The sequence below is a fragment of the Eurosta solidaginis genome, chromosome 4 (genome assembly GCF_040869045.1).
Source record: "Eurosta solidaginis isolate ZX-2024a chromosome 4, ASM4086904v1, whole genome shotgun sequence".
NCBI classification, from domain to species: domain Eukaryota; kingdom Metazoa; phylum Arthropoda; class Insecta; order Diptera; family Tephritidae; genus Eurosta; species Eurosta solidaginis.
Window position 1 is genome coordinate 54,499,806 of NC_090322.1, and position 18,758 is coordinate 54,518,563.

At 44.4% G+C, this 18,758-nt stretch overlaps 1 protein-coding gene and 1 long non-coding RNA gene across 5 annotated transcripts in view; both read right to left on the reverse strand.

The window, feature by feature from the left end:
• LOC137249791 (uncharacterized) overlaps window positions 1-15,042 on the reverse strand; it is a 38,238-nt gene extending 23,196 nt beyond the window's left edge. For all 3 annotated transcript variants that reach the window (XR_010952548.1, XR_010952547.1, XR_010952546.1), the window contains exon 1: window positions 12,045-15,042. This is a non-coding gene — a long non-coding RNA (uncharacterized lncRNA). The remainder of the gene's footprint in view (window positions 1-12,044) is intronic.
• A 1,410-nt stretch (window positions 15,043-16,452) lies between these two features.
• LOC137249774 (leucine-rich repeat and coiled-coil domain-containing protein PF3D7_0703800-like) overlaps window positions 16,453-18,758 on the reverse strand; it is a 110,087-nt gene continuing 107,781 nt past the window's right edge. For both annotated transcript variants that reach the window (XM_067781662.1, XM_067781661.1), the window contains exons 7-8: window positions 16,746-16,969; window positions 16,453-16,685 (exon numbers count right to left, since the gene is read on the reverse strand). In XM_067781662.1, the coding sequence (XP_067637763.1) occupies window positions 16,634-16,685; window positions 16,746-16,969 (276 nt within the window). In that variant the 3' untranslated portion in view covers window positions 16,453-16,633. The remainder of the gene's footprint in view (window positions 16,686-16,745; window positions 16,970-18,758) is intronic.

Below are 18,758 nucleotides of genomic sequence, written 5' to 3' on the forward strand. Positions count from 1 at the left end.
CCTAACGGAGTACCTACAGGAGATTACTTAAGAAAGTACTCTCAAAGCATTACCCCTTGGAGTAGCTATGGAAGAGTACTTTTAAAACCATCACTAGAGAAGAAGCCACTCAAAATAAAACATAAAATTTATAAAAAAATCATATTAGTTTCTTTATTCACGCAATTTTTTTTTTGCATCCAAACTAAATTCCGAAGATGGCGAAAAATGATTGCCTTCTGGTGCTATGCTAGGAGAGCTGACCAATTCCATAACCTCTGATCCTGCGGCATAATTTGGAGTTTCAATTTTGACCGTCGCATTTTCTCCATTTTTCAATCTACCGCAACCTTTTCCCTCTCCATTTTCTGAATACGTCTTTTGTGACGTGCACTTTTTCCATATTTTACCTTTATATATTTGGTTATAATTATTTTTTTTTTCACCAATAAAATTATTTGTCTTTTAAACTAAATTCACTCCGATAATTCTTTCCGACGCAATTCCTCTTTGAATATGTCTCTATACTATAGTATTTATACATAAAACCAGTTGCGCGGTTGCATTTTATCAGAGTTGCTATAGTAAAATTGTATTATCAGTTATTTGCATGCAATATTTTACTTTTGACAACTCTGTTCGACCGTAATCGTGTCGTGATCACGGTCGTTAAAACACGAGCAATGATCGGCAGATGGTGGTCCGCAAACACATTGCAAAGGAGTATTGTTAGAGTACTCCAACATGAAAAAAAATGGAACATGTAATCCAATAATTTTTGCAGGGCAATACAATTCGTTATTTGTGTTCAGAGTTACAGCTCGCACTGTATCGACCTCGATACAGTATAACCTAATTTTTAACAAATATTCTAGTTCCTTCACATTTCTATCAGGTGTTTGAGTGCACCATGTTGTTGTTGTAGCAATGCTTCGCACCACCTAATAGCCGCGACAGATCACAAATTGTCATCAATATCCTCTAACAGGAGTCCAAGGAAACTTGCTGTTTCAACAGGGGTGGACCATAATTAAAGGGGTGTTAAGAGATAAGGGGTTAAAGAGATAGTTGGTGTCATGTTGGGACACATTGCAAGCAGGGAAATTTTGTATGTCGGGGTTGATTCTGGATAGGTAAGAGTTTAACCTGTTACAGTATCCAGATCGAAGTTGGGCTAGAGTGACTCGCGTTTCCCTCTTCCGCAAGTTTTGGGTACTGAGTTCACCAAGGACCTGCTTGTGTTTTTTGCTTCATACGACTGAGTTCCCAGGAGCCGTATTTCCTCAAAATGCTTACGGAGATGACTCCTTAAGTCCCTAGGCGTGTTGGCTCATCAATCGGATGTATGTTGGGATGCCCAGGTTTCTGGATATTCAACAGGAACTGTTTGGTTAGCATCTCATTTCTCTCCCTGATGGGGAGTATTCTCGCCTCATTATGTAGATGGTGTTCTGGGGACATAAGAAGACAGCGTGGCGGTTCTGAGCGCACTATTTTGGCAGGCCTGTAGCTTATTCCAGTGGCTTGGCGACCATATAGGGGACGTGTAGCATGCAATCGGCTGGCCAATTGCTTTGCAAGCGGTAATAAGCGTTTCTTTGTCTTTTCCCCAAGTACTGCCAGCAAGGGATTTGAGGATTTTATTACGGCTCTGGATTTTCGGTACAATTGCGGCTGCATGCTCACCAAAATCTACATCCTGATCAAGCCTCACACCCAAGATTTTAGGGTGTAGGACAGTCGGTAGCGTAGTGCCATCGACGTGGATGTTCAAAATGGTCGACATTTGGGACGTCCATGTTGTAAATAAGGTCGCGGAGGATTTAGTCGGTGATAATGCCAGGTTTCGCGGGCCGAAAAAACTGAAGAGATCAGGGAGGTAGCCGTTTATTCTGTTGCAAAGCTCATCGATCTTTGGGCCTGGGCCTGTGGCCATTATTGTGCAGTCATCAGCGTAGGAAACGATAGTAACTTCTGATGGCGAAGATAGCTTAGATATGTAGAAATTAAACAAAAGTGGGGATAGGACACCACCCTGTGGCACCCCCTGTTAAATTCTTCTTGGTTTTGATGTTTCATTTCTAAATTGCACCGATGCCTGCCGACCACCCAGATAATTTGCGGTCCACCTTTTAAGACATGGGGGAAGGGTAGACCCTTCCAGGTCTTGCAGTAACGTACCATGGTTGACCGTATCAAAAGCTTTTGATAGGTCTAGCGCTACGAGTACTGTTCTATGGTGGGGGTTTTGATTTAAACCGCAATTTATATGGGTGCTGATGGCATTTAGCGCGGTGATGGTGCTATGGAGTTTTCTGAAGCCATGCTGATGCCAGGCTAGTTGCAAATTTGCTTTGAAGTAGGGGAGCAAAATGGCTTCAAGCGTCTTGGCTACTGGCGATAGGAGAGATATCGGGCGATATGACTCTCCTATGTTAGCTGATTTCCCAGGCTTTAGTAGCGGGACCACCTTGGCCATTTTCCATTTTTCGGGTATGACAAAGGTGGAAAGAGACAGGTTGAAGACATGTGCTAAATATTTGAAACCCTCTTTCCCTAGGCTTTTAAGCATCGGCATGGCTATGCCGTCTGGGCCCACTGCTTTGGATGGTTTAGCATGACCGATGGCATCCTCAACCTCTTTGGCGGTGATGGTAATTGGTGACGCGCTGAATTTACGTTTATGTGCGTGTCTGTTGGCCCTCCGTCTATCTTTGTCGACCGTAGAATGCATTATATATTGCCGGCAGAAAGCGCTCGCGCATTTTTTCGCATCCCACAGCATTTTATCGCCAAAGGCGATGGAAACTTTGTCATTGTGCCTAGATGGATTCGATAGGGACTTTACGGTGGACCAAAGTTTACCTACACCGGAAGTGAGGTTACAACCGCTTAGGTGCTCCTCCCATTTCGCTCGCTTGTGTTCATCCACAAGCAATCTTATGCGTTAGTTTATATCCTTTATTTGGGGGTCGCCGGGATCGAGCTGCCTTATAATGTCACGTTCCCTTGCTAAAATTGCGGCCTCCGCCGGGAAGTGGGCCGAATTTCGGGAGTTCTACCGGCGGGAATGAAGCGAGTTCAGGCGGATTCAATGACCTTGCGGAAAGCACGCTCCCCTTGGCGGGCATCAGTTGGGATAGCGAGGGCAGCAAAACGGTTGTCTGTAAAGGATTTGTATTCGTCCCACTTTCCTTTTTTAAAGTTAATGAAAGTCGGTTTTTCTGCGACGATGAAGTCGGCGGAACACTCGAGCGAAATAAGTATAAGCAGGTGGTCGGATGCCAATGTTACCATCGGCTACCAGTGGACACAGTTTATGAGTTCTGCGCTCACGATTGAAATATCCGGCGAACTGTGACAGCTTCCTACCATACGTGTGGGGCGTCTCCGTTTATTGTGCAGAACGTCGTTTCTTCTATTTGATCCGCCAACATCTCACCCCTACTGTCCACCCTCAAGTTTGAATGCAATAGATCGTGATGGGCATTGAAATCGCCTAAGACAATGCGATTGTTGCCAGTGAGTACGGCGCTGATATTAGGGCGGTATCCACTGGGGCAACAGGTGGCAGGCGGGGTGTAGATGATGATTTCTAGGTTTGCATCGCCCGACCAGACAGATAATCCTTGACGTTCTTGAGGGAGGGAATGGCATGAAGGTTTAATGTGGCCACATAAATCGTTCCCGAGATGGTCGGGCTAGCACCTTAATGGTGCTATGGTACCGGATCTGTATCCGGCAAAAGACCACCACATCGATAACACTCCCCAAAGCCTTCGGGGAGCAACCTTATCGCTACAACAACAACAACCCAATTGTCAACCCCACCTGTCCGCGGCGAATCCTGTTTCAATAACATACGAGGCTCTGTCGACCCCAAGCTCCTCATAGAACTTGGGGGTGGGGAGGGAGGGATGGCCTGATGGTTTAATGTGGCCACATAAATCGTTCCCGAGATGGTCGGGCTAGCACCTTAATGGTGCTGTGTTACCGGAGCGTACCGTATCTTTATCCGGCAAAGGACCATCACATCGATAACACTCCCCAAAGCCTTCGGGGAGCAAACTTATCGCTACAACAACAACAACAACAACGAGACACACTGACAAGAGTATGACCGTTCTAAAAATATTCTTTTCCGGCAGCTGCAGCAAAACCATTTCTCAGGACTGGAGTCAGGAGACGGACCCGGATTGGGTTCGATACCTTCCCGCAGCAAGAGAATATGGAGCAGTCCCGCTGCAAGGAGCTGCTGGGAGTATGACAATTTGTGGGAGGGACGCAACAAATTAAATGGGGTTACACTGAAATGGCAGTCCTTGGTCGGGAAAAATCCCGAGTCGCTCCGGTAGAACCGACGGCCTTGGGAAGCGTACCATGCTAGAGTGTGCTTTGGAATCAGCCACAATTTGGTGAACTTTGGAAATGTTTAATTTGTTTCTATGTCGTAAATCCAAAAATTCCATACATTTTTGTCTTAACTCTCGTCAACCTAATATTAAACGTACTAAGAAAATCACATCCCAAAATAACTTGAACGACTATGTTGTTGTTGTTGTTGTAGCAGTGCTTCGCCCCACCTAACAGCTGCGACCGTTCACAAATTGTCATCAATATCCTCTAACGGGAGTACAAGGAAACTTGCTGTTTCAAAAGGGGTGGACCATAATGAAAGGGAGCTAGAGGCGTTGGTTCCACATTACAGTTAAAGAGATGGTTGGTGTCATGTGGGGACACATTGCAAGCGGGGCATACATTATGTATGTCGGGGTTAATTCTGGATAGGTAGGAGTTTAACCAGTTACAGTATCCAGAACGAAGTTGAGATAGAGTGACTCGCGTTTCCCTGGGGAGTATACGTTCATCCTCCGCAAGTTTTGGGTACTGTGCTTTGAGTACTAGATTCACCGAGCAATTCCTGGCCTAAAGGTCCCACGCCTGTATGTGGAGTTCACCAATGACCTGCTTGTGTTTTTTTGCTTCATACGGCTGAGTTCTCAGGTGCCGTATTTCCTCAAAATGCTTACGGAGATGACTCCTTAAGCCCCTAGGCGGTGTTGGCTCATCAATCAGATGTCTGTTTGGAACTGTCAGGAACTGTTTGGTTAGTATATCATTTCTATCCCTGATGGGGATTTTTCTCGCCTCATGGTGTTCTGGGGACATAAGAAGACAGCGTGGCGGTTCTGAGCTCAGTATTTTGGCAGGCCTGTAGCTTATTCCAGTGGCTTGGCGACCATATAGGGGACGTGTAGCATGCAATCGGCTGGCCAATTGCTTTGCAAGCGGTAATAAGCGTTTCTTTGTCTTTTCCCCAAGTACTGCCAGCAAGGGATTTGAGGATTTTATTACGGCTCTGGATTTTCGGTACAATTGCGGCTGCATGCTCACCAAAATCTACATCCTGATCAAGCCTCACACCCAAGATTTTAGGGTGTAGGACAGTCGGTAGCGTAGTGCCATCGACGTGGATGTTCAAAATGGTCGACATTTGGAACGTCCATGTTGTAAATAAGGTCGCGGAGGATTTAGTCGGTGATAATGCCAGGTTTCGCGGGCCGAAAAAACTGAAGAGATCAGGGAGGTAGCCGTTTATTCTGTTGCAAAGCTCATCGATCTTTGGGCCTGGGCCTGTGGCCATTATTGTGCAGTCATCGGCGTAGGAAACGATAGTAACTTCTGATGGCGAAGATAGCTTAGATATGTAGAAATTAAACAAAAGTGGGGATAGGACACCACCCTGTGGCACCCCCTGTTAAATTCTTCTTGGTTTTGATGTTTCATTTCTAAATTGCACCGATGCCTGCCGACCACCCAGATAATTTGCGGTCCACCTTTTAAGACATGGGGGAAGGGTAGACCCTTCCAGGTCTTGCAGTAACGTACCATGGTTGACCGTATCAAAAGCTTTTGATAGGTCTAGCGCTACGAGTACTGTTCTATGGTGGGGGTTTTGATTTAAACCGCAATTTATATGGGTGCTGATGGCATTTAGCGCGGTGATGGTGCTATGGAGTTTTCTGAAGCCATGCTGATGTCAGGCTAGTTGCAAATTTGCTTTGAAGTAGGGGAGCAAAATGGCTTCAAGCGTCTTGGCTACTGGCGATAGGAGAGATATCGGGCGATATGACTCTCCTATGTTAGCTGATTTCCCAGGCTTTAGTAGCGGGACCACCTTGGCCATTTTCCATTTTTCGGGTATGACAAAGGTGGAAAGAGACAGGTTGAAGACATGTGCTAAATATTTGAAACCCTCTTTCCCTAGGCTTTTAAGCATCGGCATGGCTATGCCGTCTGGGCCCACTGCTTTGGATGGTTTAGCATGACCGATGGCATCCTCAACCTCTTTGGCGGTGATGGTAATTGGTGACGCGCTGAATTTACGTTTATGTGCGTGTCTGTTGGCCCTCCGTCTATCTTTGTCGACCGTAGAATGCATTATATATTGCCGGCAGAAAGCGCTCGCGCATTTTTTCGCATCCCACAGCATTTTATCGCCAAAGGCGATGGAAACTTTGTCATTGTGCCTAGACGGATTCGATAGGGACTTTACGGTGGACCAAAGTTTACCTACACCGGAAGTGAGGTTACAACCGCTTAGGTGTTCCTCCCATTTCGCTCGCTTGTGTTCATCCACAAGCAATCTTATGCGTTAGTTTATATCCTTTATTTGGGGGTCGCCGGGATCGAGCTGCCTTATAATGTCACGTTCCCTTGCTAAAATTGCGGCCTCCGCCGGGAAGTGGGCCGAATTTCGGGAGTTCTACCGGCGGGAATGAAGCGAGTTCAGGCGGATTCAATGACCTTGCGGAAAGCACGCTCCCCTTGGCGGGCATCAGTTGGGATAGCGAGGGCAGCAAAACGGTTGTCTGTAAAGGATTTGTATTCGTCCCACTTTCCTTTTTTAAAGTTAATGAAAGTCGGTTTTTCTGCGACGATGAAGTCGGCGGAACACTCGAGCGAAATAAGTATAAGCAGGTGGTCGGATGCCAATGTTACCATCGGCTACCAGTGGACACAGTTTATGAGTTCTGCGCTCACGATTGAAATATCCGGCGAACTGTGACAGCTTCCTACCATACGTGTGGGGCGTCTCCGTTTATTGTGCAGAACGTCGTTTCTTCTATTTGATCCGCCAACATCTCACCCCTACTGTCCACCCTCAAGTTTGAATGCAATAGATCGTGATGGGCATTGAAATCGCCTAAGACAATGCGATTGTTGCCAGTGAGTACGGCGCTGATATTAGGGCGGTATCCACTGGGGCAACAGGTGGCAGGCGGGGTGTAGATGATGATTTCTAGGTTTGCATCGCCCGACCAGACAGATAATCCTTGACGTTCTTGAGGGAGGGAATGGCATGAAGGTTTAATGTGGCCACATAAATCGTTCCCGAGATGGTCGGGCTAGCACCTTAATGGTGCTATGGTACCGGAGCGTACCGGATCTGTATCCGGCAAAAGACCACCACATCGATAACACTCCCCAAAGCCTTCGGGGAGCAACCTTATCGCTACAACAACAACAACCCAATTGTCAACCCCACCTGTCCGCGGCGAATCCTGTTTCAATAACATACGAGGCTCTGTCGACCCCAAGCTCCTCATAGAACTTGGGGGTGGGGAGGGAGGGATGGCCTGATGGTTTAATGTGGCCACATAAATCGTTCCCGAGATGGTCGGGCTAGCACCTTAATGGTGCTGTGTTACCGGAGCGTACCGTATCTTTATCCGGCAAAGGACCATCACATCGATAACACTCCCCAAAGCCTTCGGGGAGCAAACTTATCGCTACAACAACAACAACAACAACGAGACACACTGACAAGAGTATGACCGTCCTAAAAATATTCTTTTCCGGCAGCTGCAGCAAAACCATTTCTCAGGACTGGAGTCAGGAGACGGACCCGGATTGGGTTCGATACCTTCCCGCAGCAAGAGAATATGGAGCAGTTCCGCTGCAAGGAGCTGCTGGGAGTATGACAATTTGTGGGAGGGACGCAACAAATTAAATGGGGTTACACTGAAATGGCAGTCCTTGGTCGGGAAAAATCCCGAGTCGCTCCGGTAGAACCGACGGCCTTGGGAAGCGTACCATGCTAGAGTGTGTTTTGGAATCAGCCACAATTTGGTGAACTTTGGAAATGTTTAATTTGTTTCTATGTCGTAAATCCAAAAATTCCATAAATTTTTGCCTTAACTCTCGTCAACCTAATATTAAACGTACTAAGAAAATCACATCCCAAAATAACTTGAACGACTATGTTGTTGTTGTTGTTGTAGCAGTGCTTCGCCCCACCTAACAGCTGCGACCGTTCACAAATTGTCATCAATATCCTCTAACGGGAGTACAAGGAAACTTGCTGTTTCAAAAGGGGTGGACCATAATGAAAGGGAGCTAGAGGCGTTGGTTCCACATTACAGTTAAAGAGATGGTTGGTGTCATGTGGGGACACATTGCAAGCGGGGCATACATTATGTATGTCGGGGTTAATTCTGGATAGGTAGGAGTTTAACCAGTTACAGTATCCAGAACGAAGTTGAGATAGAGTGACTCGCGTTTCCCTGGGGAGTATACGTTCATCCTCCGCAAGTTTTGGGTACTGTGCTTTGAGTACTAGATTCACCGGGCAATTCCTGGCCTAAAGGTCCCACGCCTGTATGTGGAGTTCACCAATGACCTGCTTGTGTTTTTTTGCTTCATACGGCTGAGTTCTCAGGTGCCGTATTTCCTCAAAATGCTTACGGAGATGACTCCTTAAGCCCCTAGGCGGTGTTGGCTCATCAATCAGATATCTGTTTGGAACTGTCAGGAACTGTTTGGTTAGTATATCATTTCTATCCCTGATGGGGATTATTCTCGCCTCATTATGTAGATGGTGTTCTGGGGACAAAAGAAAGCAGCCCGTGGCTTCTGCCAGTGGGTAATTTTTAGGCTTGGCGACCATATAGGACCGCGTAGCACGCAATCGGCTGGCTAATTGCTTTGTATGTGGTAATGAGTGTTTCTTTGCCTTTTCCCCAAGAACTGCCAGCAAGGGATTTGAGGATTTTATTACGGCTCTAGATTTTCGGAACAATGGCGGCTGCGTGCTCACCAAAATGTAGATCCTGATCAAACGTTACACCCAAGATTTTGGGGTGTATGACAGTCCGTAGCGTAGTGCCATTGACGTGGATGTTCAAAATGGTCGACATTTTGGACGTCCATGTTGTAAATAATGTCGCGGAGGATTTAGTCGGTGATAATGCCAGGTTTCGCGAGGCGAAAAAACTGGAGAGATCAGGGACCCTTCCAGGTCTTGCAGTAATGTGCGATGGTGGACCGTATCAAAAGCTTTTGATAGGTCTAGCGCAACGAGTACTGTTCTATGGTGGGGTTTTGATTTAAACCACAATTTATCTGGGTGTTGATGGCATTTAGCGCGGTGGTGGTGCTAAGGAGTTTTCTGAAGCCATGCTGATGACAGGCTAGCTGCAAATTTGCTTTGGAGTAGGGGAGCAAAATGGCTTCAAGCGTCTTGGCTAATGGCGATAGGAGAGATATCGGTCGATACGACTCTCCTACGTTAGCTGGTTTCCCAGGCTTTAGAAGCGGCACCACCTTGGCCATTTTCCATTTTTCTGGTATGACAAAGGTGGATAGAGACAGGTTGAAGACATGTGCTAAATATTTGAAACCCTCTTTCCCTAGGCTTTTAAGCATCGGCATGGCTATGCCGTCTGGGCCCACTGCTTTGTATGGTTTAGCATGACCGATGGCATGGTGATGGTAATTGGAGACGTGCTGAGTTTGTTTATGTGCGTGTCTGTTGGCCCTCCGTCTATCTTTGTCGAACGTGGAATGCATTATATATTGTCGGCAGAAAGCGCTCGCGCATCTTTTCGCATCCGACAGCACTTTATCGCCAAAGGCGATGGAAACTTTGTCATTGTGCCTAGACGGATTCGATAGGGACTTTACGGTGGACCAAAGTTTACCTACACCGGCAGAGAGGTTACAACCGCTTAGGTGCTCCTCCCATTTCGCCCGCTTGTGTTCATCCACAAGCAATCTGATGCGTTGGTTTATATCCTTTATTTGTGGGTCGCCGGGATCGAGCTGTCTTATAAGGTCACGTTCTCTCGCTAAACTTGCGGCCTCCGCCGGGAAGTGGGGCCGAATTTCGGGAATTCTACCGGTGGGAATGAAACGAGCCGAGGCGGATTCAATGACCTTGCGGAAAGCACGCTCCCCTTGGCGGGCATCAGTCGGGATAGGGACGGCAGCAAAGTGGCTGTCTGTAAAGGATTTGTATTCGTCCCACTTTCCTTTTTTAAAGTTAATGAAAGTGCTGTGACAATGAAGTCGGCGGGACGCTCGAGCGAAATAAGTATAGGCAGGTGGTCGGATGCCAATGTTACCATCGGCTGCCAGTTGACGCAGTTCTGCGCTCACTATTGAAATATCCGGCGAACTGTGACAGCTTCCTACCATACGTGTGGGAGCGTCTCCGTTTATTGTGCAGTACGTCGTTTCTTCTATTTGGTCCGCCAACATCTCACCCCTACTGTCCGCCCGCAAGTTTGAATGCCATAGATCGTGATGGGCATTGAAATCGCGTAAGATAATGCGATTGTTGCCAGTAAGGCGCTAATATTAGGGCGGTATCCACTGGGGCAACAGGTGGCAGGAGGGATGTAGATGTTGATGATTTCTAGGTTTGCATCGCCTGGCCGGACAGATAAGCCTTGACGCTCTAAGACACTGTCCCTGCGGTCGATGTCGGGATCAAATGTATGATATTGCTCAGAGTGGTGTATGATAAACGCGAGGCCGCCTCCATTTCCCCTCTTGCGATCTTTTCTGTGGACATTATACCCAGCACAGGTCTGCAGTGCAGATCTTGCTGCGAGTTTAGTTTCTTGAATCGCAGCAATGCGGATGTTGTACCGCTTCATGGAATCGACTATCTCTGTGATCTTCCCAGTTAATCCATTACAGTTTAACTGCAGAAGTCTGAAGTGCATAGGGGGAGACGTCGCCACTCTGGGAGTAAGTGACGGGTGACTACGCCTGGGTTGTCTAAGGCCAGGACGCAACTGCTGTTGTGGCGCTGGGACTGGACGTCTTTGGGTAAGCAATGGGGTACCCGGTGTATTTGGGTATGCGGCCTGGCAACATGGCGCAATGAAACCCGTCGAGGGGTTGCCGACGCGGAGACCAGAACATCTAGGAAAGTGGCACCGTCCATGGCAGGATGTGCATTGGGCGGATGTCGCAAACATATATATGCAAAGGGAGGTAGGGACTAAGAGTCTGCCTCCCTGACCTACACAATTGCTGCCGGAAAAGAGGGGGAGAAGACGGGGGCAAGGGCTGATGCTCGGCATTGTTCCCGACTCTACTACGGAGATTGTAGGTATGAGTGTGAGCAGCCGTAAGAGTTGGTGGCGCCGTGGGGCGCGAGCAACAGCGAGTACTTGTTGTGGCTTGCTGAGCAGCGGGGCTGCTGGAAGGTAGTGGGGGGGGGGGGGCGCTAAGGCGCAGACTACGGGACGTCCTAGTGCGTGAACAGCAAGGAGCCACAAAAGATTTATAGAAGTTACGTGGACGTCTGCTTTTGGGATCTAGCCCAGAACAACCTGTCCGATGCAACCATCCCTTACACGAGAAACACTGACAAGAGTATGACCGTCCTAAAAATATTCTTTTCCGGCAGATGCAGCAAAACCACTTCTCAGGACCGGGGTCAGGAGACGGACCCGGATTGGGTTCGATACCTTCCCGGAGCAAGAGAATATGGAGCAGTCCCGCTGCAAGGAGCTGCTGGGAGGATGACAGTTTGTGGGATAGACGCAACAAATTAAATGGGGTTACACTGAAATGGCAGTCCTTGGTCGGGAAAAATCCCGAGTCGCTCCGGTACATAGAACAGACGGCCTTGGTAATGCGACTTGATTTTCCAGCAGTTGTTTTGGAACATATGTCTCCCGAATAAAACTTACCGGACTACCGGTATCAGCCAGAAAAAAGAAATTGTCGGACATAAACTTATTTTCTATCCCGAAGGTGATACTTACTAAATTGAATGCCATTATTGCATCGCTACATGAGTGGTTATCATCATTGGAATCATCATCATCATCGTCGTCGTTATCTTCGTTGTCATCGTCATCATCATCGTCATCATTATCATCATAGTCGTCGTCATCGTCGTTATCATCATCATCACTGTCATCTCACTATCTTCCTCACCATCACCATCGTTGTCGTTTTCACCATTAACATTATTTGCTTGCTGTTGTTGCTTTTGTAATTGCAACAGCTGTTTGGCCATCGCCTCCATCGAAAGTACATGATAGTGCAGGAATTCCTCTTTTTGTCCCATTTACGTTTACGTTTATTTACGGCCGAAGCAGCAACATTAAAAACGGCGGCAGAACTTGTACGAGTGGCAACCGAAACATTTAATTCTGTGAAATCATCGGCAGTGGTATTAACAAATGTAGCTGGAGCTACAGTGTCCGCAGTAGAGGCAACATGGCGGCGGTAGCGGCAGTAGAAATGACTGTGGTGGCAATATGAGCAGCAGGAGTGATAACCGAAACATTTGATTTTGTGAAATCATCGGCGGCGGAATTAACAAAGGAAGCCGGAACGGCAGCGTCGGAATTAGAGGCAACATGAACGGCACTGGAGGCGGCGGCGGCAGCAGAGATGACTGCGGCGGCAGCATGAGCAGCAGGACCGGCAGTGGAGGTTACCTTGTTGGATGCAGCAGAAAACTGTCAATAGAATCGCGTGCACCTCCTATATTCGAATTATTGTCGTCTTTTATGCTCAATATATTCATCATTAGACGGCGTACTTGTGCTGTTATGGCAGTAGTAGGGAACTCCACATTGTTTTCCATAAACATTTTGATTATATCTTCTATGGTATCGGCCATTGCAAAAAAATAATAGTAGTTTGTTCGCTGGGTTCTTACACACCTGAGATGTAAAACTTGACTAATATATTTACTTATTTTAGCGTAGATTCAATTGAGTTAATAAAACACACTTTTAGTCGTTCACAATCAATCTATACCTCACAACCGGAAGTCGACCATCTTATTCTTCTTTTGTATTCTCCTTTTACAGAGTTGCCTTAATCTTCAATATCGTACATTTCTTAATCTAGTACCTAATCTAATACAATTCGCTATTTGTTCAGAGTTACCATCTTACACAAGTGGGGTTTCCTGGCCTTAATAGCTGCGAAATAATCTATGATAGTGTCAAAATCTAACTGTCTCGCTGTTAGTGCTTCAATGCAGATCATGCCAAGTCCTGTAAGGCTTTCATGAGTTGAACACGATCGATGGAAGTTCTTTATCCTTGCAAGAACACTGAAGGAACGTTCAGCACTAGCTACTGTAGCAGGTATGGTGCAAAAAATACGTAGAGCAACACAAATGTTAGGAAAAATTGTAGCTAGATTTAGAGCACAGATAGCATTCAACAATTTAAATGGTGACAGATTTTCGTTAAAATTTGCTGCGTAAATTTGTTTCAAGTGGATCATTTCATCTCCTAAACCAGGCATGCGTAACCAACGAACCGATATCATTTCGTTACGATAATTAACGTTAATAAACGAAACAAAGTCATTTCGTTTCGTTTATTAACGTTAAGAACGTCAAATTAACGAAATGATTTTGTTTCGTTTTCTGCCATATCAAAACGAAATCATATCGTTTATGTTGATTATTAATTTCAAACTATGCTGGCAAAGCTGATTGATGGCGGAGTCATTAAAGGTGAAAGCATTAGCCAAGCTGATTGCAACTTTTCTCATGAATTTTGACAGTACGAACATTTCTCAGAGTATTTTTGACATTACCACCAACAATTACACAAACAAATTACATGGAGTTTGTGTGTGTATGTTCGCTCGCTGTTAGCACCTTACGGCTTCACCATCGCTATAGCAAACCGGAAGATCGGGGAGATAGCTGTTTATTTTAGAAACTAAATCATCAATTCAATCAGGATAGGAAATGATTGTAACTCCTTCTGGTGGGGAAGGGAGATTTGATATGTAAAAATTAAACAGAAGCGGGAAAAGGATACCACCCTGTGGAACCCCCTGTTTAATTTTTCTAGGTTTAGAAATTTCGTTCCTAAATTGAACCGACGCTTGCTGACCACTCAGATAATTAGCGGCCCATCTTTAGACGCCTCCCACGAGAGCCGGTTCTTCGTACCGGAGCGACTCGGGATTTTCTTCCCTACCAAGGGCTGTCATTTCAGTGTAACCCCATTTAATTTGTTCCGTCCCTCCCCAAACAGTCATCCTCGGAGCAGCTCCTTGCAGCTGAACTGCTCCATATTATCCTGCTCCGGGAAGGTATTGAACCGAACCCCGGCCCCAGCCTGTGGTTCTGCGGCATATGTCGGAAAAGGATTTACCTTAGACGGTCATACTCTTGCCAGTGTGTCACGTGTAAAAGATGGTTGCATCGTTCGGGATGTTCTGGGTTACAACCCAACGATGGTCGCCCCCGAAATTTCCATAAAACCTTTGTGGCGCCTTGCTGTTCACGTCCAAGGACGCCCCTCCGTTCACTTTCAAACGTACCTCCGCCACCTTCTAGCAGCGACGCTGCTCAGCAGTCCACATCGACCGTCCGATGTTGCTCGCGCCAAATGGCGCTTCCACCTAACGCAGCCGCTACAACCCATCACCACAATCTACGTAGCAGGGATAGTAGCAATGCCGAGCATCAGCTTTTACCTCCGCTCACGCATCTATGAATTCAGGCTTGGTTTCCTCCATAAGCGGTGCCATTATTTTACGACCGCTCAAGAGCGGCCGGCATACTCACCGTTTTCAGTGGCACCGCTTTGTTGGAAACTACGACCAGTTACGGCAGACGATTCGCAAAATTGATTTCTGCATTTTTGCGTATTTTTTTTTAGTTTTTTTACTATTTTCTTTAAATAAACGTACAAGAAAAAATTTTAAATTTAAAAATATAAATTTTTTATAAATAGTTTCAATTATTTGGTAAAATGATCAACGCTTTGACAATAGCGGTGGGTGATGAACGAGTTTCTACCGTTATGAGGGCCGTAATATTTTATGCCCTGTCGCTTTATTACGTTACGGTGAACTTCACTGTCTTCTTAGTTTCCACATAATTACTTTTACACTGCAACATTTTTGACAACATACTCTACCGCTATATAGCGCCAGCGCTTTCGAGGAAACCAAGCCTTTACAGAGTGACGACTCCCCCCCCCCCCCCCCCCCCCCCATTTAAGAATTCTGCAACTTAATTGTAACGGTTTAACTGGTAACATCGCAGAGACAGTTGACTACATGAGTAAAAATAATATAATAGTGTAATAATGTATAGTCTAAAATCCATCAATTTTTATGATAAAACGTGCAAACTAAATCTCGAATAAAGCTCTTAGTGGAAATATAGTATTAGCCGTTTTATTTTCAGTAATTTTAAGCGATTCTGGATATTGAACACACCCTTATCTGCAACCATGTGCACAAATCGTTCCGCCTTCTATAAGTATCAAAAAGTCGTTGCGAGTGAAAATGGAGTTAGCAGCTTTTACCGCGGCATCAAAGATACGTGGAAGTTATACTACCTTTCTAGCGTTGGCAGTAATGAAGGAGTGATACCAAAAATTTTACCAGATGCTTTTTTACTTTCAGTTTATTGCTGTGTTGGTAGTTTCGGTAGTCGATGTTTCCAGGCTAGAGCTTTTAGTCGATGTTTGCACCATGCGATTTCATATGAGAATATAGACCGGTACATTGTGCAAACGTTTTTCCACAAATTTTACACAACATAACTCTTTACACTGTTGTGAATAAGCAGATGTTGCTTAAGATCGTGACTAGTTTTATATGCCTTTTGGCAAATTTCGCAAATAAAATCACGCTCTTTTTTGTGAATCTTCCTGTGCATCCTGCGCATTGCGGGAGTGAAAAAGCCTTTAGAGCAAATTTCACACTTGAAACGTCTATCGTCCTCATGTCGAGTAATGTGCTCTATTAGTGCTGATGAAGTTTTGACTCTTATACCACACATATAGCAAACAAAAGGTCTTTCATCTGTGTGTGTACGCATATGAATTACTACTTCTGTTGCCGTTATGAACGGCTTGTTGCACACTTTACAACTAAATGGAAGATCTTGCGCATGACGTCGCAAATGCTGTGTCAAATAATTTGCCACCTGAAAACCACGCCCACATTCATAACATTTGAATGGCAGTGAGCCATCATGTGAAGCTTCGTGCTCTTTCAATTTGCCTAAGGTACGATGTTGATCTTCACATATTACGCATACAAAGGGGAATACATCAACTTCAAGATATTCCATGCAGTTGTAAGATGCAATTGACGGTTTATATTCCTTATTCTCTTGTCTGCACGCTATTTTGTTCTTCTTTTCGTTTGAACACATTTTTCGCAAACATAGTACCTCTCTCAAAAAATCGTTTTCTGTAAAACTAAGCCAGTCTTGTTGTTGAATTCCTCACGGCAGAAACCATCGCTTCGGCACGTCTATTATTGAAAGATATCTGATGTCTTTCTTTTCATTCCAAAGACTATGTATGCTTTTTATATATTTCCGCCAGTATAATGCGTTTAGATACATCTATAACACTGTGTGATATACTAATTTTTTTAGCTTGTGGTTTAGAATCGTTCTAAAAAAGTATTTTCTGAGACATAATTGACTTTGTGCAGAGAATGTATTAATAACGTACCTGCCTCCTTTTTCTACGTCTTTCTTCGTTTTCTGAAGACTTTCTAGTAAGACCTCATCATCATCGTTGGTAACATCATTAGCATCGTGTATATCGTTTTGGTGTGATACCATCTCATCATCGTTGGTAACATCATTAGCATTGTGTATATCGTTTTGGTCTGACATCATCTCATCATCATTGGTAACATCATTAGCATTGTGTATAGCTTTTTGGTCCGTTTGCTATCGATATATATAAACATATTATATGGGGCATGACCCTTAATGACATTGCAAGCTACAAAACCTGGGATTTTTCAAAATTTAATAAATAAAAGCAGGTGATTTGAGCAATAGAAGTCCTACCACTGACGGTGCTCATGGCACACTCGATTTCTCGGAAGCTAGTGCAAAAATAAAGGGAGAAGCATTGGTCTCCTGAGTTTACAGAAATGACGAACAAAATATCTGAATGGTAGAAGAGCGTCTGGGGCACTCGGCGTGGTGTGGTGTTAGCGTGCTTCGCCTTCCACACCGAAGGTCATGGGTTTAAGTCCCAGGCTAAGCAACATCAAACATTTAGAATCAAGTTTTTCATTAAAAAAAGCTTTAAGCAATAATTTCGTAAAATTTTTTCATTATTTGAGTTGAAAACTTTGTTAGGTTTGTATGAATGGGGATAATTTAGGTTACTAAAACTAAAAACAACAAAATTCCTATAAGCCATAGGTCGGCAAAGGTATCCCATCTGGGTATTACGCTCTTCACACGTATTCTTATGCTCCTCATTTCAGTTGCTGTTGAGAGCGAAAAATCAATTGCGCCACAGTGGTGTTAGAACAGAATTTGCATGCCAGTCGTGTTGCAGACAGCAAAGGGATGACACGTATCGTCGCTTTGTTCATATTTTTTATGCAATAGCAATAAATTATAGAAATGCGGAAACCGCGTTAAACAGAATCTGTCAAGCAGAGTTAGTTAAGCAATGTTAGGCAAGGAAAAATTTTTTAGCAGATTTTGTCTAACATGAAATATTTTCCTCGGCACCCAAAAACACCTTCGCTTTGAGTTTTCATCAAAACGGAAGTGTTTCTTAGCGCCGCAAAAAATATAATTCTTAATTTTGCATGCTCTCATTAACATATATGCTTTTATGGCAATTTCTTGTTAGTCAATCTGCCCCTTTGCTTTGAACAGATGAATTTCATGTCAGAAAAAATGTGCTCACAGAAGAATGTTGATGGGAAAAATTACAAAATCTTAAGGGAAATTTCTGTAAGATTTGTAAAAAATTTGCTATCTAAGTTTCTTCAGAAATCGGTAATATCTGTTTCATCATTAACTGACATTTCGCTTCTTAGAATTAATAATTCTTTTTGAATTTCAAATGAATATTGGGTTATGTCACAAGCTAACGGACATTCAAATATGTCAATTAAATGCTTAATTTTTTTTGAAATCTGTCTTCAGAGATAAAAAAGAGGGTCTCCAATAACTTCGTGTGTTCATTGTTTACTTTTAAAATATCAATACTGTTAATTAAGGTGTAGGTTTGGGGAAAACTAGAATAATCCCCAGCTTTGATTTCAGAAAGTAGTAAAAATAAAATAGTTTGAAAATGAATAACTTCTCTGAATATTGTTGGTAAAGTTTTTTCCTTTCCTTGTAATTTCAAATTGAGCTCATTTAAATAATTACATAAGTCAGAAAGAAGAAACCAAATTAAAACTAAATACGCTATCTGTAGCACTTCCTCAGAGCAAATAATCTTTTCAGACATTCACCCCGGCTTAACCATCGTACTTCGGTGAACATTTTAAGGTCGTTGTTTTCAGCCTTTGAAGTTTTTAAAAACTCCTTAAATTTCCGATGGGTGAATGATGACCACCCTTATTTTATTAAATATTTGCTCTGCACTTTTCATATAGGAAAGCATGCTCAAAAATTTGGAAGCAAGAGACAGTTGGTGTATTATACAATGGAAAGAGTTAACATTAATACCATTCTTTTCCAACTGTCCTACGAAACCTTC